Source organism: Gossypium hirsutum, chromosome A06 (genome assembly GCF_007990345.1).
Source record: "Gossypium hirsutum isolate 1008001.06 chromosome A06, Gossypium_hirsutum_v2.1, whole genome shotgun sequence".
Taxonomy (NCBI): Eukaryota; Viridiplantae; Streptophyta; class Magnoliopsida; order Malvales; family Malvaceae; genus Gossypium; species Gossypium hirsutum.
In genome coordinates this window covers 123,658,188-123,683,575 of record NC_053429.1, presented here as the reverse complement: position 1 = coordinate 123,683,575, position 25,388 = coordinate 123,658,188, and the positions used below count along the sequence as shown (strand labels likewise).

Below are 25,388 nucleotides of genomic sequence, written 5' to 3'. Positions count from 1 at the left end.
AATTTTTTTAATTTATTAAACAATTATTACAACATAAAATTAATTTAAATGAATGTGTTTATAAATTATTAATATTTTTAATACTTATCTAAAATTAAAATTATAGTTATTTTTTTATCAAATTAATCAATCCAACTAATTGAATAAAAAGCTATAAATCTAATTGACATAAAAAATAACTTAGTGATTTTGTTCACTCTACCTAAGAATATATTGTTTTCTTTGAACTTGAGAATAGGTGTATCAATTTGTATCTTTGTTTGATGTGCTTTACAATGGATACAGATGGCCAAACATTCAAAAATCAATCTTGACTTTGGGTCACAACTTGGAAACCAAACAACGAGGATGGGGAACTGTGAGAAGAAAAAATTGTATGAAACTGTGTTTCACGTTATCTCTATTCCTTTTTAATAGGAGAATGATAAATTAGATTTCTAATTTTTTTAATTGAATTTAAATTTTTTTAAAAGGAAAATATTGAAAATCAAGAGGAAAAAATATTATATATTTGATTATTACTTTAAGTTTAATTATTGTTATTAAATATGCTTGAAATTATTGTATTTTATCTTTTAAATCGAATTTATAAATATTTGATTAGAGCATCATAAGATTTTATAACATATAAGATTATAAATGTTATATTACGAAAACAAAGTTATTTTACTACTTGTAATAGTGCTCGTGATAATAGCCAGGGTGATAACAATGATGTTAAAGAATCTCAAATATATTTTACAATGATTTATTTATTATATCATGTTTATTATAATTGGAGACTAATTATGACAATATGAATAGATATATTTTGATTTAAAATCCACTCATGTTTTGTAATGGTGATTATGAAAAAAAGAATCAATAGAGACATTTAGAAGTTTGTCCTACCAGATTTATTAATTAATTAACTAGCAAAGTCTGAAATTTTTTGGGAGGTCAGAATTAAGTTGTATATTTTTACGATAGTAAAAATACAATTTCATCATTTTAATATCTTGTATTTTTGTAATTTTTAAAGGGTTAAATTAAATTTTTATCATCTTTGGGTGCTAAAGTACAATTTTACCATTATTAATTTAAAATTTTATAAATTATAGAGAGTCTAAATTAAAAATTTACCATTTTAGGGGAACCATGGCTCTCTCTATATCTTCACTACGCTCCGTTAATTTACGCAATAAATCACTCAATCAAATTAAGAAATGAAAAAAAAGTATAAAATAAAAGGTGCACATTTATAAAGGTATCTACATAAAAAAATTGAATTAAAATTAAGAATAAAATATTTGTATTACTAAATTACATGCCTTTTATAATTTTTATAAATTTTGAGTTAGGTATACTTAACCTTATTTAAAAAACTGCATGTGAGCCAAAAACAATATTATTTAAAAAAAATAAAAAATAAAACCCTATGCACGTTATGATTATCTTTTATACCTAAATTTTAATAATTTTTTTTGGTAATTTTCACTCTTTTTTGAAAGAATGGTTAATTTAATTCAATAAATGGATTATAAGTGATAGATAATATTTTTTAAGAGTTTGATTATTACAAATAATATTTTTTAATAATTTTATTTATAATACTTGTTTTATTTCATTACTTTCAAATAATATTTAATATTTTATTTACATTAGTTAGGTGTATAAAGAAATATATTTATAAATAATGTTAAATATATAAATTTAAATTATATAATTAATTTTATATATTAAAAAAATGAATTCGCTTATACTAGTGTAAAACTAAAGTAATTTTACACCCTTTCATATATTTTTGCATGATTCTTAATTTAACAATCCAATCATTGAATTTATTGATATTATTGTACTTCTCATACATGTAAATTCTCAAACTGATTCGATATTTTTATCTATCGATCTAAAATATTGTATGTATTAACATTCATTCAAAAATTAAAAATATTTTTATATAAAAAAATAGTTAAAATTTTTTAATTTACGTGAAATTTGACATTCATAATTTATATAAATAAAATATGAAATATGAAATATGGATTAATCACCGTCTCCATATGTTAGAGGCCAAATATATCAAATTGTTGAAATAACCTCAATTCTTAAACCAAATACACTCTAACAGCCCTACTTTTATACAGGCAACTAACTGCATGTATGTGTATATATATACACATGGATTTGCCATGCTTTTTTCTAAACAAAAAATAAAATAAAACAGTTGTTCCTACCAACATGATGTCTTATTTATTAGAGTATGGTCAGTGAGCATAGTGTAAACTACAGTGTGTCTGTGTGTGTGTATATATATATATATATAGGTGTTTAGTGCAACGTCCGAAGCACAAGACAAGACAAGCGACCCAAAATAGAAGCAAGATGAGCACCAAATGTAAGAAGAGAGCCGTTCTGGTCGGATGCAACTACCCCAACACCATCAACGAGTTGAGCGGATGCGTAAACGATGCGAAAGCCATGAGAGAAATGATCGTGAGCAGGTTTGGCTTTGATTCCAAAAATGTTGAGCTCCTAACTGATGAACCAGGATCCACGTATAAGCCTACACGTGCAAACATTACGGCTGCACTCAAGACGATGGTGGTCGCCGCTAAAGAAGGAGATGCCCTGCTTTTCCACTTTAGTGGACATGGAGTTGTGGATCTCATTGACCCCCACCAGCCTTCCAAGAAGGGTGAAGCAATTGTGCCTTGTGATCTCAATCTCATTTTTGGTACGTAATCAACTCGGTAAGTTAAATTATTAAAATACTCTCAATTTAAGCAAACTATTATTTATATCATATTGTGGTTGCGATGGCTGTGCAGACGTGGACTTGGGGCAATTGATTCAGCAACTACCAAGTGGATCAAGCTTCACAATCGTTTCGGATTCCTGCCACAGTGGTGGTCTGATTGATAAAAGTAAAGAACAAATTGGACCCCATAGTACTCTAAGGGGTATAGCACCACCTGTTGATTACAAGGCTAGGGGTATTTCCTTAGGAACCTTATTCGACTGCCTAGTAACAGCAGCCAACGTCATAATCGCGGCACAAGGCTTATTGGCCCCAAGAGCAGTTGACAATGCCATCAACACTGGAACAGATACTATGACGGGTATTGGCTCTCTTTTGACCACAATCTTTGGGAACAATGTGAGTCTCAAATTCCTACCCCATTATGAACGTGATATTTTGAATTTGAGGTCACTGACGGAGGATGAGGGAATTGTTGGAAACGTGATGGGCCGAAAATTTACTTTTTATTACACACTCAATATATTACAATACGAAGATTACAAATATTTTCTCAATGACTAGATAGTCTAGCTGCTGCTTGATTTTAACTCACTCAAGGTTTGCTAACCTTCTCACTCTCACTCACGTTGCTTCTCTTATTTCTTTTTTCTTCTCATTTTTTCTTCATTACAACACAAGTTCAAGCCTCTATTTATAGGCTGATAAAGTGACAACAAATGTGGCTATTAATCCACTTAATTTCCAGCCACAAAACATCTCAATAATGGAGCACTTTGTATGGCTAAAATTTCAGCACTTTGCATGGCACAAAATTGCTCCACGTCTCATGCTTCTAGATTATGCTTGGAGTGGGTTTGATTTCTAACACTCCCCCTCAAACCCAACTTTCATACCGAGCTTCTCTTTGAATTTGTTGAATGTCTCCACTTTCAACGGCTTTGTGAAAATATCTGCCAGTTGATCTTCTGTCCTGCAATGGACCAACTCCACGTTTTTGTTTTTCACTTGCTCTCGGATAAAATGATACTTCGTATCGATGTGCTTGCTTCGGCTGTGCGACACCGGATTCTTGGCAAGTGATATAGCGGATTTGTTGTCAACGTAGATGGTAATTGGACCTTCATTTGAAACACCTATTTCTCCCAAAATATTCTTCAACCACATTGCTTGGCATGTACAAGTTGCTGCGGCCATATACTCTGCTTCACATGTTGAGAGAGCAATTGTTTGTTGCTTCTTTGACGACCATGAAAAAACTACGGAACTGATGTGGAATGCATATCCGGAAGTGCTTTTCCGATCATCCAAGTCTCCCCCATAATCGCTATCTGAGTAGCCAACTAATTTTGAATCTTGTGAGTGGGTATAGAATAAACCATGGTTCATCGTACCTTTGATATATCTCAAAATTCTTTTTGCGGCAATTAAGTGGTCTTGCTTCGGCTTCTCCATGAATCTGCTCACCAATCCTACTGCATATGTAATATCTGGTCGTGTGATTGTCAAATACCTTAAACTTCCAACGAGACTTTTAAACAACGTCGGATTTATCGACTCCCTTGTCGAATCAACACTTAGCTTCATCCCTGGATCAGCTGGCGTGACTACTGGCTTGCAATCCTTCATTTTGAACTTGTTCAAAATCTGCTCCGCATACTTCTTTTGAGAGACAAAAATTCCATCTTGCATTTGTTTCACCTCGACTCCAAGAAAGTATGACATCTCACCGATATCTGTCATTTCAAATTCTTTAGTCATAGCTTTCTTGAAATCATCAGACATACCTGGATTGTTTCCGGTAAAAATCATGTCATCCACATATAGGCATACGATCATGATATCTCCATATCCATTCTTCTTTGTGTACAGGGTGTGCTCGTGCGGGCTTTTGATGAATCCATTTCTTCGGAAGTACTCGTCGATCCTTGTGTTCCATGCTCTTGGGGCTTGCTTCAATCCATACAAAGCTTTCTTCAATCGGTAGACTTTGTCCTCCTTTCCTTGTATGCTATATCCAGGTGGTTGTTCTATGTAGACTTCCTCCTCCAAGTAGCCATTCAGGAATGCAGACTTGACGTCCATCTGATAGATTTTCCATTTGTATTGTGCTGCGACCGCTATGAGAAGCCTAATTGTGTCTATTCTTGCGACTGGAGCAAATATTTCATCATAGTCCACTCCTTGTCTTTGCTTGTAGCCTTTGGCGACTAGTCTTGCCTTGTATTTCTCTACTTTTCCTTCTTTGTTGGTCTTCGTCTTGTACACCCACTTGACACCAATCGGGCTATGTCCTTCTGGCAGACTTGTTAGCTCCCACGTGTCATTCCTTCTTATTGCAGCAATCTCCTCGTCCATGGCCTTCTTCCATTTATTGTCTTCAATTGCTTCTTCGTATGTCACTGGATCACATTCTGTCATTAGACAGAATAGTGAATAATCGAACTGCGTCTCTACAGGTTCCGTAGAATTGTAGATGTCGTTGAGACTCCGTGTTCTTGTGGGTGCTTTATCTGAGCTGCTGCTTCCGCTGCTGCTGGTTGGTGACGAAGGGGCTGTTGTACCAGGACTTTGATCATCGCCTTGTTCTTCTTGGTTGATGACATCATTGTTGTCTTCGTTGAAAAATAATCCTTCCACTTTCTTTTCTTCTTCACTCCATCTCCAGTAATCCGCTTCATCGAACTTGACATCTCTTGAGATAATCAATTTCTTAGTAAGAGGATTATAAAGTCTGTAGGCCTTACTTCTTTTGTCATAGCCTATAAAGATACACTTCTCTCCTCTATCGTCAAGCTTTTTCCTCTGTTGCTCAGGAACGTGTGCATATGCAATGCATCCAAAAATTTTGAGGTGTCCAACTCTTGGCTTGTGACCGCTCCATGCTTCTTCTGGTGTCTTGTGTCTTACACTTTTTGTTGGACATTGATTCAACAGATAAACTGCGCATTCAACGGCTTCAGCCCAGAAAGTTCTCGGAAGGTGTTTACCTTTTATCATGCTTCTTGCCATATCCAGAATTGTCCGATTCTTCCTTTCTGCAACTCCGTTTTGTTGTGGAGTGCGTCTGGCTGTTAACTGATGAATGATTCCATGATCCTTGCAGAAACTTTCATAAAGCTTTGCAGTATACTCGCCTCCTCTATCGGATCTGAGTATCTTCAAATATCGACCACTCTGTTTTTCCACCATTGCTTTGAACTCCTTGAATTTTTCTAGGGCTTCCGATTTTGCTTTGAGAAAATAAACCCAACATTTTCTGCTATAATCATCAATAAAAGTTAGGTAGTACCTGTTTCCACCGAGTGATTCAATGTCGTACGGACCAGATATGTCGGTGTGTACAATTTCCAATGGTCTTCTAGCTCTTCGAGATTTTCCTACTTCAAATTTCTGCCTATGCTGCTTTCCTTTGACACAGGCTTCACACAGTTGATCTGGATGATTAATACTTGGTAATCCATTCACCATATTTGTCTTCGACAGCAGCTTCAAGCCAGAAAATCCGAGATGTCCGTACCTTAAGTGCCACAACCATGATTCATTCTTCAGATCCGTCTTCATGCATTTTACTTCTCCAGACTCGATGTCGAGGGTGAAAAGACGATTTCGCATCATATCAACTCGAACAACTAATTCTCCACTTTTGTTCCTGATAGCGAGTGAGCGGTCTTTCATATGAACTTCATATCCTTTTTCTAGGAGTTGACCAAGACTGATCAGGTTGCTCTTCAAAGCTGGTACGTAGTAAACGTCTGAGATGTACTTCTTCTCTCCATTCCTTTGTGTTATAACAACCTTGCCCTTTCCTTTGATTTCTGCATGTGAGTTGTCTCCAAAAGTTATTTGTCCATGAACTGTTTCATTTAATTCTGTGAACAGCTCCTTTCTTCCACACATGTGGTTGCTTGCACCGTTGTCGAGATACCACACACTTCTCTTGCGATCTTCATTTTCTCCGTAAGTGAGAAAGACACTTGATTCCACTTTTTCGTTGCCTTCTGCTGCGACTGCTACATGGTTTCTTTCATCCACTTTGTGTGTTGATCTGCACTCGTAACTGAAATGTCCATACTTGTTACAGTTGTAGCATTGTACCTGAGATTTATTTTCTTGAAATCTGCCTCGGCCACGACCTCTAGATCCACGTCCACGGTTGGATGTTTGATAATCTTTATTTTCTTGATATCTCCCATATGATTGATTTCCACGTCCTCGTGATCCTCTTCCTCCTCTGTTTCCACCACGGTAGCCTCCACGGTATCCTCTGCGGTTTCCTCTTCCTTGGTTAAAGTTATTACTTGTTTCTCCGTCGTCGACGGACAACTTGCTATGCAAGGCTTGATCAAGATTTTCACTATCTTCATTTAGCTTCATCTTTTGCTCATGGGCTTGCAGAGAACCCACAAGTTCTTCGAGCGACATCTTTGACAAATCTTTTGATTCTTCGATGGCAACGACTACGTACTCGAATTTGCGTGTGAGTGACCGTAGAATTTTCTCCATCACTCTTACCTCGTCAAGAGTTTCTCCATTTCGTTTCATTTCATTTACCACCGATTTTACACGATTGGCATAGTCATCGATATTCTCGGAGCTCTTCATTTTTAACATTTCAAATTCAGCTCTAAGTGACTGAAGGCGTACCTTTTTAGCTTTTTCTACACCTTGAAATGATTTTTGCAAAATCTCTCATGCATTCTTCGCGTTCTTCACATCTGATATTTTCTCGAAGGTTGATTCATCCATACCTTGAAAGATACTATTCAAGGCCTTTTGATCCTTCTTTCGTGCTTCTCGTAACGCCTTCTTAGCGTCATTTGATAAAGCTGCTTCTGTAGCGGCATCTCCGGGCTCGATGTATCCTTTTTCAACGATCTCCCAACAATCTTGCGAACCGAGCAAAGCCTTCATTCGAATGCTCCAATTTCCATAATTTGTCTTCGTCAATTGTGGAACTTGTAGCTGAATTACGTCGCCCATATCGACTTGTTAGATGAACACCAAAGGTACTCCAAACTGGACACGAACCGGACACGAACCGAACTCCGAACCAAGCTCCGAACCGTAGCTCTGATGCCACTTGTTGGAAACGTGATGGGCCGAAAATTTACTTTTTATTACACACTCAATATATTACAATACGAAGATTACAAATATTTTCTCAATGACTAGATAGTCTAGCTGCTGCTAGATTTTAACTCACTCAAGGTTTGCTAACCTTCTCACTCTCACTCACGTTGCTTCTCTTATTTCTTTTTTCTTCTCATTTTTTCTTCATTACAACACAAGTTCAAGCCTCTATTTATAGGCTGATAAAGTGACAACAAATGTGGCTATTAATCCACTTAATTTCCAGCCACAAAACATCTCAATAATGGAGCACTTTGTATGGCTAAAATTTCAGCACTTTGCATGGCACAAAATTGCTCCACGTCTCATGCTTCTAGATTATGCTTGGAGTGGGTTTGATTTCTAACAGGAATTCTGTTAAGTGGGTGCCAAGCCAATGAGTTTTCAATTGATATGCCAGCGAGTGACAAAACCGGAGGAAAGGCGTTTGGGGCCTTTACCTATACAGTTCTGAAAGTCATCAAGGACAGCAATGGTGCATTAACGAATAAACAGCTTATGGTGAAGGCTAGGAATGAAATAATAAAGCTAGGAATTGGACAGCAGCACCCTTGCCTTTATTGCAGTGATGAGAATGCTGATGCAGCTTTTCTTGGCCACCAACCCAACACCACTACGGGTGCGAAAGCTGCCGGCTTTGAACCAGGGTTTTCGATCACTAGAGGTCGAAACTGTAAAGTAAATAATAATGTGCTCGATCGGTGTGCACTACTACGAAGTTGAAGTTAGCCTTCATTACTGCGTCTATGTGTGTGTTTGCTTATTACTATCGTCTGTGTGTGTGTTTGCTTATTACTATCGTATGTCTGTGTATTTTAAGGCCTTCAAGCTTATGTAATCGCCATGTATGGCTATTTCATGTATAATTTTATGATAAATTAAAACGGCCTCTTTTGCAAGAATTTTATTTATAAGCGTCAGTGTTTGACATTTGGTTCTTTTGGTGTTGTATTGAAGTAATGCAAGGATGTAGAGATTTATAAAAACAAAAATTTACATGAAAAATATAAAAAGAGTTTAAAATAAAAAATTAAAATTAAAAAAAAGTAAAAATTAATTATAAAAGAAAATAAAAGAAAATTGATGAGAAGAAACTCTAGCTAGAAGTAAAATCTTCCGTTGATTCAAAGATTCGACCATCAATGCAAAAATAACTTCAATACCTTTAATAAATTAGTTCTAGTTATTGACTCACTGTCGGGCAACCAATCTCTCATTGTTCGATAACCAAGAGAAAACTCGTTTGAAATTATTTTCTAATTGATAAATAACCTTGTAACTCAACGCCCTAGATTTAACTTACTGGTAGCATTAAGAATGAGAGAGTCCAAATTCTAACCAACAAACTCATTCTAGAGAGATTCATTTTAGCTATATCGATCACACATTTATACCACATAAACATAAACTACGGCATAAACAAATTATGCAGTTTGTCACTAGTATTGGAATGAATTAAACAATTACGGATTTAACAATTCTAATTGACAAAACAATCATTCTAAGCTATCAAATACCGACTGAACATTCAATAAACCTGAGAAGTTGTAATTAAAACAAAAGATGCATGAATACCGAAGAACAAAGGAAAATTAAAGCAAAAATTAAGTCTCACAAATTTATTAAATCAAAATTTGATAAAACCTTCCACTAGATGAAGAGTTTAAAAAGCCAAAAAAAAAGAAAAAGAAAACAAAATAAAACTAAGAACGGCTAGTCTCGGTTTCCCCTCCTCTTAACCTAATAAATTCTATTTATAGGACAAAAATAATATAATAGAGAAAAACAAAAGTGCCATTAATTATATAAAGCAGGATTTTCAAGATATTTTGGCAATTTTCCCGTCAAACTTATAAGACATTTTTGGATGTCTTCTTGATGTTTTTGGGCTTCATCCGCAAAACAAATTTAGTTATTTATGTCAATTTTCTTTAAATCTATATATTATGAGCCTAAAACCAAAATCTGTAGCTTAAGTTATGGCTGAAATACTAAAACTGTACTGTAAATGTTGAAAGTCCAACCTGGAAAACTTGTCAAAAATAAACTTTAAACTCTTTTTTTCTCTAATTATTCTCTAAATCAATAATAAATAAAATAAAATATAAATAATATAATTAAAAATATAAATAACATCATTTAAGAGAAAAAATATCACAAATTATCCTTACTTTTTATAAAGGGGTTTTTTTAACTATCTTCAAATTTTTTTTTTGGAGTTTTGGTAATTAAACTGAATAAGTTTGAAGTGAAAAATATTTATCTCTTTTTTATTTAATTCCTAACATAAAGTCCAAATAAGTTTCCTTGGTTTGAATTAGGTTAGACTTAAAAGTTGTTTGATAAATAAAAAATGTAAGTGTTAAAAAATTAAATATTTAATTTAAATCATAAAATTTATTTGATATATTTCTTCTAAATTAGTTTTTAATGTCACATGCTTGTGATTATACGTATTTAATTTTTAATTAATTTTAAATCATGTATTTTTAATTATTGTTAGCTATAGTAAATTATAATATTAAGTTGAAAAAATATGAAAAATAAGTTAAGTAACATGAAACAATTATAATAATATTTAATGATAAACATGAAAAATATTTACGCGAAATTAATAAACACATTTGATAATGGTGGTTAAAAAATAATTGTTGAAATTTGACTCTTTTTATAAAAACAAACACATAAAATATTTTTCGCCTACACCATATAAATAACAGATAGATAAAAAATGAAACAGTTTTAAAACTACTTCACATAGTATAAACAACTTATTTGTAGTTTTCTAAGAAGCAAATGATGAAAACGTTCGTAGGCATGTTGAAGAACACGACATCAAAAAGTTTGGAAAACAAATTACCATCTAAACTCAATATTTAATTATGAACTCGGATTGAAGTTTTTAGATATGACAAAAGTCAAATTGTCTAATAGATTTTGAATTGCTTCGAATGAAATGGGACGGGATGGATGTATACAACATGCAAGTGATGGAGCAGTAATAGATTTAGCAATATCTACTTTCACCCGACTTTATTGTCATCTCTAGAAGCTACACCAGATTTAATCATAATAATAATAATAATAATAATAATAATAATAACATCTTTTTCGGCTAAAGAATAAAGTAATACTAAATTACATCTATAAAAACATAATCAAAATAGTATTGCCTTTATAATTTTAATTGTCCCTAAGCCATTTAGTCACTGCTTTTTCTTAACAAATATACAAACCTAAAAACAAAATGTTAACTTTTTCTTTTTCGGTGAATTACAATAAAAGGGCAAAACCCGAACAACAAACTTAATTAACGCGACCCGAAAAGAAGCCACATCTGGGACAATTAACACCCTTTACCATCATACCATTACATGGGTCCAATTATTAACTTTTTTTTATCGTATTCCTTTCATTTAGTCATTGATTTCTTCTTCCTTCGGTATCAATAATTATAGGTGTGGACTGTGCTATTTCCACATTGTTGATGTTGGCCTATCGTGGAAAAGTCCATCTTGTATTTGATTTTTTAAGTCAAATAAGGGAGGTTAAACTACACTAAAGGTCACTCGACTATTAGTAAATTTATATTTTAGTCATTTAATTTAAAAAGTTACAAATTAATCATCGAACTATTCGAAAGTTATAATTTAAGTCATTGGACCATTAAGTTGCTAATGGATGTCTAATGTGGTCCTTATTCATATTCATCATAGGGTAAATTACACCGAAAGTCACTCAAATATTAGTAAGTTTATACTTTTGACACTCAATTTTTTGAAAAAAGTGTTAGAAGTGGGTCACTAAACTATTTAAAAATTTTAGGATTTTAGGTACCACCTTCACAATTATTAATATTTTTAATACTTATTTAAAATTAAAATTTTATTTTATTTTATTTTTCATCAAATTAATAGATCTAACTAATTGAATAAAAAATCATAGATCTAATTGACTTAACTTCAACATTATTTTAGATTGGGTTTACTTTAGATGACATAAAAAATAAATAAAAATCATAGATGTAGTTGACTTGACTTTCAACCTTTGATTTACTTTAAATGAAATAAAAAATAAGTTAGTGTGTGAAAATAACATTAGGGATGCACTTAATAGAATGGCGTGCAATTGTAAAGGAGGAGGTGTCCTATTTTTCTACTTCAGTGGACATGGAACACGCATTCCAATCTTTCAACCTGGCCAGCCTTTCAAGCAAGATGAAGCAATCGTGGTCTGTGCTTATATCTTATCACTGGTAGGTTTTTGTTTGAATTTATATATTTATTTTAGCAATATACATATTCATACCCTATATATATATACATGGTTTCTGCAGATGTGGACTTCATGCGTTTTGTTAACCAGCTACCAGAAGAAGCAAGCTTCACAATCCTATCAGATTCGTGCCACAGTGGTCGTCTCATTGAAAAAGAGAAAGAACAATTTGGTGCTGAGCATATGACGACACCAGTAAATCCCAACATGCCTAAACCGTCTAAGGTTAAGGCTAAGAGTCTTCCTTATGATATCATACATGGTGCGATAGATACAGCAGCAGGCCTCCTACACAACGCAGTAAATATTGGCCAAAAGATTTTCGGAATCTTCGGGGAAGATGTGAGTCTCAAATTCCATCCTCACTACGTTGATGGGTTAATGGTGTTGGATCCACTGAAGGAGGATGATGGGATTTTATTAAGTGGGTGTGAAGCCAATGAGACATCATATGACCTGGTTTTGGGGAATAGACCCTTTGGGGCGTTCACTGATGCAGTGGTTAACGTACACTTGGTTTTTAATTTTCACAACTTCAAATCAAAACACAATACGACAACTCTTGGATACGATATTCTTCACTCTGTCGCGTTCATTAGTTAATTAGTTTAGTTAAATTTAGATTAAAGCAAATCCCTTTTATTTTAGGTTAAATAATAGAAAGATAGTTAATACTAGTACTTTTAGTCATTGTAGACTCACAATAGCTATACTACCATTCGATAGGTGCGCTTGCCTTTGTCATGATCGTAGTCTAGTTTAGCGAATCATAAAACGATCATCAAGTTTTTGGTGCCGTTGCCGGGGACTAAGATATTAGGAACTCTTGATTTTGATTAATTTAGCCATTTATTTTTATTTTTATTTTTGTTTACTAACTTTTCTTTTATTTGCTCCAAGCAGGTTCTTATAGTTTATGACTAGAAAAAACCCATCAGGACCTCTACTTTTTTATAGTGAAATTGAAAGCATAACTTGTAGAAATCGTAGAGAAATAAGGCGAAGTCTATAGTATATAGGGGAAGGGCAAGAGGACGATACTAATATTACTGAGGAGATGGTTGAAAATGAGAATAATCCGCTACCTCCTGTGGTTGCCACAATTGCTGTAAATCAAAATCCTGCTCCTTGTGCTATGTATGATTATGCTAAGCCTACTCTCACTGGGGCTGAATCGAGTATTGTTAGACCTGCCATTGCTGCAAATAATTTTGAACTGAAACGTAACACTATTCAAATAATTCAACAGTTTGTTCAGTTTAATGGTTTGTACGATAAAGACATAAATACTCATTTGGCCAATTTTTTAGAGTTTTGTGATACTTTCAAGATAAATAGCGTTTTTGACGACGCCATTCGCTTATGATTATTCCCCTTCTCGTTGAGAAATAAGGCTAAGCAGTGGTTGAACTCCTTGCCACGAGGGTCCATCACAACTTTGGATCAAATGACCGAGAAATTTTTATTGAAATATTTCCCACCAGCTAAGACAGCTAAGTTGAGGAACGACATCTCGTCCTTCATGCAAATGGATTTAGAGACTTTATATGACGCATGGGAAATGTATAAGGACTTATTGAGAAGGTGCCCTCACCATGGGTTACCTCTATGGTTACAGGTTCAGACTTTTCATAATGGTTTGAACCCCTCAACTAGGCAGACGATCAATGCAGCTACCGACGGTACCATAAATAATAAAACACCTGATGAGGCTTATGAGTTCATAGAAAATATGTCACTGAATAACTATCAGTGGCAAGTCATGAGGACAAAGCCTGATAAAGCAGCCGGTTTTTTCAACCTCGATGCAGTCACCATGTTATCAAACCAGGTAGAGCTCTTAAATAAAAAGATTGATGGTTTATGTGTTTCACGCAGGTACATCCGGTAATACAGTGCGATACGAATGGAGGAGGAATGAACAATATAGAATATCCATCCTACAACACTAGTTTAGAGAACGAACATATCCACTATATGGGTAATAATTCTAGACCTCAGAATAATCCATATAGTAACATTTATAATGCAGGTTGGAGGAACCACCCCAATTTCTCGTGGAGTGGTCAAGGACATCAAAAACCACAACCCTCTCCATGTTTCCAACAACCACCTTACCAACAGGAAAATAAGCTGAATCTTGAGAAGATGCTAACGAAATTCATCTCGGTGTCAAAAACTCGCTTCCAAAACACCAAAACTGTACTAAAAAATCAATAAGTGTCAATTCAAGGACTCAAAAATCAAATTGGTCAACTCACCAAGATGATTTTAGAATGACCACAGGGTAGCTTACCGATGAAACTAACCCAAGGGAACAACTTCATATGATTACTGTTCGAGATGAAGAAGGGTTAGTTGAAGATGAACCAAAATTGAGACAAAAAGATTTGGTAGGTAAAGGTAAGGTTGAGGTAAGCCACAACAAGCAAAAACCAGTCATTAAGGAATATAAACCTCATGTGTCATATCCAAATGCGACAAGGAAAGACCACACAAACGAACAATTCTGTAAATTCCTTAAATTGTTGAAAAAATTGCATATTAACTTACCATTTATTGAAGCTTTTTCGCTAATGCCAAATTCCATTAAATTTTTAAAGGACCTTTTAGCAAATAAGCGAAAGTTAGATGATTCGTCGCATGTGGAGCTAAATGCAGTGTCCTAAGCCATTTTGCAGAATAAACTACCCAACAAATTGAAAAATCCAGGGAGTTTTACTATTCCTTATTTAATTGGTAGTTTAAGTGTTAATAATGCATTGCCTGATTTAGGGGCTAGTATTAATGTCATGCCCTACAAAATAGTTAAGCAACTAGGTCTTGGAAAACCTAAACAAACTAGGATAAGCATTCAATTGGCAGATAGAACAATTAGATTTCCTAGGGTTATTGTTGAAGATGCACTTGTCAAAATTGATAAATTCATGAATTTTAGGACGACCCTTTTTAGCAATTGCTAGAACTATCATAGATGTTGATACAGTTGAGTTAATACTTCGTATAGGTGATGACACGATTAAACTCCAAGCTCATGATTTTGTTAGAATATCTAGTGATCGAGATGATATTACGAGCTCTGTTAATGTTAATAACCTTGTGGCTCAACATTCTTTGCAGGAAACACCTCAGAAAAATGTGACAGAGCCGCAGTCCAATTTACATAACAAAAACAGAACAAATCATGAAGAAAGAAGATTGCAAATCGATGAACTAAATGAATGGCAGACACACGTTAAGAAGAAACCTAGAATACACGATGAACCAAAGCGACTCCATCACGAGCTTAAGGATGAGACGAACCAATTTAAGATTGGCAATCAGGTATTGTTGGATAAAACGGACCCTCGAATCTCCACTTCGGAGCATAATGCAAACAGAGTAACTCCTTTTACGGTACTGAATATTTTCCCATATGGTACAGTCGAGGTAAATCATTCTAAATTTGGCACTTTTAAGGTAAATATTACTCGGCTAAAACCTTATGTTGATAATAGAATTGAAAGTGAGAAAGAGGAATTTCGACTCCATGAACCACCGTAACTGTGCGAATACAAGGTAAGTCGAGCTTAGACTTTAAATAAGTGCTTCTCGAGAGGCAACCCAAGTGTTAACACTGTTAATTTTCTTAACATTATTTCATGAAACACTGTTAATTTTCTTAACATTATTTCATGATTTTTTTAAAATTAATTAATTTTTAAAATCTAAAAAAATCTAAAAAAAAAGTTTCTTTTTGACCCACATGGCTTGGCCATACGGGTGTGTGGAGCACACGGCCTGGCCACACGGGTGTGTGGGATCTCACATGGGCATGAGAGAAGCGAAGAAAAACACACACAGGCTGGCGACATGGTCATGTGACCCACACGGCCTGGACACACGGGTGTGTCTTAGGCCGTGTGAAACCTGGAGCTAATTTTTTTCAAAGTCAGAGAGTTACACGGCCTTGCCACACGGGTGTGTGGAGCACACGGCTTGGCCGCACGAGCATGTGAGATCTCACATGGGCATGGGAGAAGTGAAGAAAAACACACACGGCCTGACGACATGGCCATATGACCCACACGGCCTGGACACACGGGCATATCCATGGCCATGTAAGAACTGGGTTAATCACCCCAATTTTATTTTATTTTATTTATTTTTAATTGTAATATTATTTATTTTTATTTTACTAATTAATTAATTAATTAATTAATTAATTATTCTTATACTTATATTTTTAATTTTTTAATTTTAATTTTAATTTTGCTATTTCTATTTTTTTCTTTTTTCGTATTTTTTTACTATTATCATTACAATTACCTTTAAGTTTATTGATATCATTGAGTTTATTATTATTTTTGTTTATTATTATTAGTATTATTTATCTTTCTCTTTAATTTTGTTTTAGTTATTTTATTATTTTATTATTCTTCAACTTATTTTCATTATTATCTTTTGAAATATTTATGGTTGTTTCTAATTGAGTTATAACCCCTTAATCTTCTTTATTATTTGTGTTTATTTTCTTATTAGTTTGCTCGGAATCATAAGTTACATTTAGATTTGACTGCAATTCCGCTTTTCACTATTCTGAAGATTTCATCCAATATTCAGGGCAGTTTCAGTTTTCTCCCTCTCTTATGATATTATGTTTATACTGTGATTATATGTGTTTGTACATTGAGGAAAATATACATCTTAAGTGTGGGGAGGTTATCTATAGAATTATTAGAAAACCCCTGAATTATGACTTGTGTTTAAGTAATTTTCTCACATTACTATTAGAATGAAGTCTTATTGATTTATGATTATCATTGATGTGTTTTAGATTAAATTCATAGGTAATTGTGCATTGATTGTTTAAACTTTAAGACATTAGAGAATCAAGCATGATAAGTCTATTTTCAGAATTAAAATTTTTTAGGTTGTTTCCCTAAATTGAGATATTACCTTGAGGTTTGAAATTTGTAAGATTGACATCAAAAACCATAATTTTTGTAAGACTTTGAGCCTTTAGAGCATACACTTTTCTTTCCCACTTTATTTTTGGTTATGAGTGTGTCAATATTGATTTGTTATTCTAGAACTTGCTTCGATTATACATGTCATGATCACACATTTGATTTGATATAATGAGATGATAAAGGCACCTAGGTTTTAACCCACTTATCCCATAAAAAGCCTACCTTCATAGTTAACCATTAGTGAACTCCTTTGAGCCTAACAAATCGTTTCTTGATTCACCTATCAATATTAACTTGTGACTCATTTTTTTGATTTGTTGTTCCTTTTTTATGGACTCCATTTTTGTCGAGATTTGATTTGGTTAGTTGCCTAACTATATTTTGTTATTTTAGTTTTTTAATTTTATCTCATTATTCATTCAAAAAAGAAAATGTCAAAAAAAGTAAAAAATATATATATATATATTCATATATGTTGATTATTATTGTTTCTTTGTTCCGAGCTTAAATAGTTAATTTCATATTCTGTGAAGAAGCTCGTGTTATTCTTTAATAATTTTGGTTGATGTAATTATTCAGCATTAGCTTATTTTTCTAGTTAGGTAATTGATCAATTCGATCTCGATTCTAACTTTCTTTTTCAGCCTTTATCCACACCTTTATATCGAGCCCCATTACAACCCTGTATAGGCCTTTTGATTTGTGTATCATCTCATTTTATAGTGGTGGAGATTTGATTTTCATGCAAGCCTATGGCAATAACTTTTCATGTTTGACTTTTGAGAGCTTAATTTTTAAACCTTAAACACTTTGAGTGATTTGAGTGAATCTTTAGTGGTTTTGAATTAAAGGTACTTACTTAGATAAGGGGAAATACCTATGTTCTTATGCTTTAAAAAAATGTTTGACTTGGATTGTTTGAATCTTTAGTGGTCTTTTAGTTGAATTATCAATGTGTAGTTATTTGTGAATTATGATAAAATATTATTGATGAGAATTATGAATTGAAAAAGTTTAATTTTAATTGTGAGTTGAGGATTTTGCTTGAGGACAAGCAAATGTTTAAGTGTGGGGATATTTGATAAACCATAAAAGTAGCATATTTTAATTCCATGCTTGGCATATTTTTAGATGATTTATGATGAGAATTAGTGAATTTGATGCTCCTTGTAACACCCCCTACCCGTATCCGTCATCGGAACAGGGTACGAGGCATTTTCGGAGCTTATCGAATCATTATTAATTAGGAGAAAAAGTAAAACAAAGTAAACATGTAATATTTAATAAATTAGTATAACATGGTATTAACTTACCGCTTCTCTATATTCAACATAATTATGCAAAGCATAATTATTCGAATTGATCATGAGCCTTAATACCTATTCTTATGACATTGTTAGTCATATAATTCATATAAATATCAATAAACATGTATGGGCTCAACTTTCATTAAATTTCTCATATGCATATACTTTTATACATCATTTATTCCCATAACTTATAACAATCATATCTATGTATTTTAAATACGCTTTCATAACAATTTTTCTTGATTTCAGACTGTCTCACATTGTAGCTTTACTCATCAAATCATTTGAAATACTATCTTTATACAAATAGTACACTTGAGTTGCACAATTCTATAATTATGAATGAACACATTTATAAATATATTCCATGTTCATATATCATAGTCTCATGTCTCCATATATCAAATATATAACCATCATTTTCTTGTGTTTCAGATAAATACATATAACTATTCATAAGCATGCCATTCATTATTTCTTCCTATCTATCACAATTTCAAATGACAGATTCATGTGAATGAGCTCAATAATAACATGAAAATACTTACCACATTCTTTCACACATATTCCACTTATAACATATATATATATTTGGCTTGACATTTACTAAGCAATATTGGATAGTCATTTATTAGGCAATATCAAATATTCAAATTATTCTTTTACATATATAACATTTAATTCAAATATGAATTTATAACATTTTTCATTTTAACAAAGTTTAACATTTACCAAATATAATCGAGCATGTGATCAATTTATGCATAAGTCACTCATATATTTTCCTCCTCCTCCTCTACATTCCACATCCTTGATGTATATAACACACTTGTAAGTAACATTATCTATAATTTTTACTATTTAATTACTTATATGAATATTCAAGTTGTCCATCTGTATCATAGTCACTAAATTATTTTTATCTTGAGCTACAGAATTCCGGATTAAGATTCGCTAATTTTTTCTGAAACTAGACTCACGTATCTTCTTACCATAAAATTTTCAGAATTTTTGGTTTAACCAATAAGTACAGTTTATTCTTTAAATTCACCCTTATTCTGCTATCTGACAGTTCTGACCATTCTTTACTAAAAATTAATTATCTCCTCATATGGAATTCGAATAATGTTTCTATTTGTTTCTCTTAAAAATAGACTAATTCAGGATTATAAAAATATAAATTTAAGATCCTAATTATTTTTTTTCAATTTTTGATGATTTTTCAAAGTCAGAATAGGGGAACCTGAACTCATTCTGACCTTGTCTCATAAAATTTATTATATCTTATGATTTAAAATTCCATTGCTTACATCGTTTCTCTATAAGAAACTAGGCTCAATAAGATTTAATTTAATATTTTATTCATCCTCTAATTTGATTTCTACAATTTTTGGTGATTTTTCAAAGTTAGGCTACTGCTGCTGTCCAAAATAGTTTTAATGCAAAATGTTAATTTTCATTTTACCCCAAATTTCACAATTCATACAATTCAGTCCTTGCTCAATTAACCCCTCAATTGAGATATTTTTTCTCAATTAATAATTTAGTCTATCATTTTAAACTACTTCATAACCCCTGAAAATTAGAACTTTAGCACTAGACCTTAATTCCAAACTCTTTCATAATTAGGTCCTAAAATCAATTTCCATCAATTTTACTTGATAAAATCACCATACATCAAAATTAAAACTTCAATTCTATATTTATTCATCATATGCTTCGAACACTCATCCATAGAAACTTTAAAAATTAGCCTTGGAATAAAAAACTAATGACAAGTAAGTTGGACCCAATTGTAAAAGTCCATGTAGTGACGTAAATTTTTTTTAGCTTGGTCGCTAATTAGGGTATTTGATTGAAAGTTTAAAGACCGAGATTCGATTTTGAAATAAAAGGGAGTCGCCACCGATCCTTTTTCTTAGGTGTGATCGTACACCTATTAGATTTCCTTTTTTAAAACAAAAAGAAAGCCGAGTTTAGGTCTACGTCAAAAGCCAGAGAAAAATTAGGGTTCGGGAGTCGGTTACGCGCGAGGAAGGTATTAGCACCCTCGCGACGCCCAAAATTGGTATCTTGTAAAACATGCGTTGTCTTGATTTTCAAAGATACGAGTTCAATGTAAGATTTAATCGTGATCTGGTTGAAACACGAGAATTTTCAATTCTTTTGATTTTTGAGAAGGACATACCGTTTTAATACAAGTCGATTGATGTTCACCCAACATAGCGATGAAATCGATGACTAAACGTTAAATCGATATGTTGCCTTATTTATCAAAATTAACTTAAAGACATGAACGAAAATATTTCTAGATAGAACAAATAAAAGTAAAAGAGAACTATCATTGATGTTGCACTATGGTATGAAATACTATGCTAGATTCGGGATAGACAAATAATAAAAGGTTAAGAATACATGAAACAAACAATATATAAAACATTAACAATATATGTGCGATAGTAATAGTATAGAACAATAATAATGCATATGGTATTAAACATGATATTAATAGCATTAAACACGAAATAAAATCATGAATATATATAAACAATAAATGAAGTGACGTAAACATAATATTAAAAATACTAATATTGCTATATATATATACTAAAACATATAAGTGATAATAGGAATGAAAAATATATGCATAATAATACTAAATATATACACACTAAATATATATACATAGTATAAATGAACATATACAATATATATTAGGAATACTAATAACATAGAAAATATATTTATATACTAATAATAATAATAATAATAATAAAATGTATGTACGCCAAATAATATAATAAGTGGCAATAGTGGAAATAAGTATAATAATGAATAATATGAAAATAATACTATATAAAAAAAAATATATATACGTATAATAAAATATATGTACTAAGATTAATACTAAATATAAATAAAATAATAATATATGCATAATATATAACACGTATATGATATATACGTATATATGAAATGAATATTAAAAATGTATGTACGTAAGATGTATAAAATATATATATACATATAATATTAAAATGAAATAATAAGTGATATAGTGAAAATAATAGGTATAAATATAAGGATAATATAGAAAGTATATAAACGAAATAGTACAAAAATGTGTAACTAATGATATTAAAATATATACATAATATGGCGTTGAAAAATACATGCATAATATAGTATTAAAATATTTACATAGCATTTACATATTAGAAATGATAATGTTAAAAGTACCTATTAATAATATTATATAAATATAATAAATAATAATAATAATAATAACAATAATAGCAAAAATACAAAAGAAAGTATGACATAATAATAAGGTAAGGAAAGTAAAATATAATATATTAAAGATAATAAATATAATAGTAAATATAATAATGTTAAAAAAAATACCATACATAGAGAGTATATATATAATAAAAATATACACTAATATTTATAAATAATAATAGTAAATATAATAATAATATTAAGTATTGTATAAATAATATGTACATAACAGTAATAATAATAAGTAACAATAATAATAATAATAATATAGAAATTTAAAAAAGTAAACATAATATAATAATATTAAAATAAAATAATTTTAAAAAATACTATGTAGATATAAATACATATACGTATGTAAATAAAATATACACTAATATAATAATAATGATAATCAAATAATATTTAAACTGAAATAAAATAACGAAGATAATACGAAAATAAACTAAAATTTTAAAAAAAGGACTAAATTTTGAACAAAAACAAAGTTTTGGGGCAATTTTAAAGAGAAATAAAGAAAAAGGATCAAAATTCCACATGCGCATAACCTAGGAGGACTAAAAAAGCAAATATTCCTTCCCATCAAAACACAACATATCAGTGGGGACTAAATTGAAAAGTACAACAACTTCCTAGGGAAAATTTTAAAATAAAAAAAACTTGATTGCAAAAGCTTGAAAAAGCAGAAGGACCGCACGCACAAATTCCCCTTTTTTTCAAAAACACGTGGATCCTGAGGCGGGTCGGGTCAGGTCGTATCAAAACGACGTCGTTTTGGGGTTAAATGGCAGCCCCTAAAACGACGTCGTTTTGGGAGGCTATATAAAGGCCAAAATTAACAAAAAAAAATCATTTGGTGAGGAGAGAGAAAAAAAGAGAGAAGGAAGAGAGAAGGGAGGGGGAGGGGGATTTCCGGCCACAAGGCCGGTCACTGTCCGGTCGCCGGGCTGTCGTCGGCCGCCACCGCCGGCCACCGTACACGGTGGCCGAAAAATGTAATTTTTTTTCTTTTATGTTTTGAAATGTTTTCTTTTATTATTATTAATATATATTATGTATTTATAGGAGTAGATTCGAAAATAAAACGGAAATGAAAATAGAAAGTTCACCTTAGGGCTATGATCTCGACTTTTGGTCTTTGGGTTCTTTGATTTCTGATATTCGGTTTGATTTGATGCTATTTTATTTCTCTGATATTTTGGAATCATTCTCTTTTTACTCAAAAATCGAATGCTTCGTATTTTCTAAAAAAACTTGCCGAACCCCTTACAAAGAATTTCAATTTGGCTTTTATAACCATGTACATGGATTTCTTTTCTTTTTTTTTATTAATTCCTATCCTTTCCATTTCAATTTTTGTAGGTGCAACTTGCTGGTAGAAGTGACCTTGGGCGGTGGCCTGTGCAACAGTGGTGGAGCAGTTGAGTGGTGTCAGAAATGGGGCAGTTGGCTGAAGACTTAGGGCGGTGGCTAGGGTTAGATTTAGGGTTTTTTTTGTTTGTTTCTGATTTTGGGTTATATTATTGGGCTAGGGGATTTGGGTTTCTGTTGGGTTTATTTTTGGGTTTAATGTAAATGGGTTTTGGGGCTTTTGATGGGTTAGTGGGTTAGTGGCAAATTTTGGGCTTCTACAGTTGCCCTCTTTGCTTATTGTCGTGCAACGAGAATAGAGCAAAGACTTTCAAGGAAGACCAAATTTGTCCAGTCTTGCCGAGTTTTGATTTGCTTTGGTGCTCTTCTTGCTTAGGTAGTCTCTTTCCAGTCCACCGCATCTTGTAGTTTTGGTTCAATCCATTGCATCTTCTGGCATATGCCTTGTAGCTTCAATTTACTCCAATGTAACTTCAAGGATATGAGATTTGTGGCTTCGATCTGCTTCACTGTAACTTCAGAAAGATAAGATTTACAGCTTCAATCTGCTCTTCTATTGCTCCAGTCAGATAAGGTTTGTGGTCTTCTCTTCTGTAATTTTAGAAAGGCAAGATCTGATATCCTCGATCAACTCCACTACAACTTCAGGGAGACAAAATCTGGTGTCTTCAATCAACTCCAATCTTTATTCTTTACTCGGCATGTGATCCTGAGCTCAACTCATTTCTCGCAATATGAATTGACTTTTTAAAAACAGACATTAAAAGCAGAAATTGAAAATAGCTCAGTACGTGAGCCAAGGCTCAACTCTCCTCTCGCAATATGAGTTGTTTTTTAAAATTTAATATGAAAAGTAGATTTTGAAAATACCTCAACACGTGAACCAAGGCTCAACTCACCTCTCGCAATATGGGTTGATTTTCTTGAAAAAAAAAATTAAAAAGCAGAAATTGAAAATACCTCAGTGTGCTCAGAGGCTCAACCCACCTCTCGCAATATGAGTTGATTTTTTTTGAAAAATATAAACTAACAATACCTCAACGTGCGACCTGAGGCTCAACTCACTTCTCGCAATATGAGTCGATTTTTTTGAAAAGCATAAGTTGGAAAACGGAAATTGAAAATACCTCAGCGTGCCCTGAGGCTCAACTCACCTCTCGCAATATGAGTTGATTTTTGACAAACAGAAGTTGAAATTATCTCAGCGTGTCCTGAGGCTCAACTTATCTCTCGCAATATGAGTTGATTTTTTTGAAAGATAGAAATTGAAAACACCTCAACGTGTCTTGAGGCTCAACCCATTTCTCGCCATATGAGTTGAATTTTGAAAACAGAAATAAAAACATCAAAATACTAAATCCTGTCATTTGGTGGAATTCAGGTGTCTTTTCCTTTGATTCAGTACAGTTATCATCACATCCTCTTGCTCTATTGGAGTACCTGTATATGTCATGCATGATGTCATCTGATATGCACATGTTTGTCTTAAATGCCTTTATGCCTACATGATTTTGCTATGGGCCTCAGGCATGTTTGTCGTATGTCTTTTTTCATCACGATTTTCGTGATGATCTGCATTCATTACTTCGACTCTTGACTTTCTCTTTAGGCTCTGTACCTATCCTCAAGCTTTATGAACAATCTGTGTTTCTCAGATATCACTCTTTTTCCCTTGGTTGAACTTTGTCCTTGCTTTGAGGCTCTTGTACTTATCAAATTCTTATCCGGGTAATGCTTAACATTTCTTTTGTTTAGAGTATGTCATTTCACTATTTATCATGTAAATAAACCACCTAATGAGATGCATGAAAATGGTCAGGTAGGAACAGAAGGATACCTCACATTTATTTATTTCAAATGTAGCAAACAAAGAAAGTTGAACAAGGGTAGTAAAAGTATCATAAGGAGAAAGGGGATCACATTCAACGGATACAAATGCTCTAGATATTCAACACATGAACTCTTCCATGTTTCTTAATCAAGAATCCTTTCAAGCATGGCTTCTTGCGTAGAAGATCTCGAGTTTTCAGAAATGCTTCAAATACTGTAGTCTCGCTGTTTGACCCACTGTTCAAAATGCCTTGCTCTTTTAGCTCAGGTTTACTTTATTAGGACGCCCTCTCAGGTTTTCATCTTAATCTTTTGTGTTAATCAAGATGCCCTTTTCGGGTTTTCACCTTGATCCTTTTTTTAAAAAAATGCCCTTTTTGGGTTTTCATCTTGATTTTCTTTTTTCAAGCATAATATTTTTTTACAGCATCTGAATTCACTGGATTAGGTAACTCCTTCCCATCCATCTCAGTGAGAATCAAAGCTCCACCAGAG

At 32.7% G+C, this 25,388-nt stretch overlaps 1 protein-coding gene and 1 non-coding gene across 2 annotated transcripts; one reads left to right on the top strand and one right to left on the bottom strand.

The window, feature by feature from the left end:
- Positions 1-2,349: 2,349 nt before the first annotated feature.
- On the top strand, positions 2,350-3,342 carry LOC121230785 (metacaspase-9). The gene is made up of 2 exons (XM_041116176.1): positions 2,350-2,716; positions 2,811-3,342. The coding sequence occupies exons 1-2, from the start codon at positions 2,365-2,367 to the stop codon at positions 3,302-3,304; spliced, it is 846 nt and encodes a 281-aa protein (XP_040972110.1). The 5' UTR covers positions 2,350-2,364; the 3' UTR covers positions 3,305-3,342.
- A 10,301-nt stretch (positions 3,343-13,643) lies between these two features.
- LOC121231068 (small nucleolar RNA R71) lies at positions 13,644-13,750 on the bottom strand. Its single transcript, XR_005929137.1, has one exon. It is a non-coding gene; the product is annotated as a small nucleolar RNA R71 (small nucleolar RNA).
- Between the last annotated feature and the right edge of the window lie 11,638 nt (positions 13,751-25,388).

Bases quoted from the DNA above. Each gene is read 5' to 3' on its own strand.
- LOC121230785 (XM_041116176.1), top strand. From the start codon at position 2,365: ATGAGCACCAAATGTAAGAAGAGAGCCGTTCTGGTCGGATGCAACTAC. The intron at 2,717-2,810 runs GTACGTAATCAA...ATGGCTGTGCAG, and splicing joins TGATCTCAATCTCATTTTTG to ACGTGGACTTGGGGCAATTG.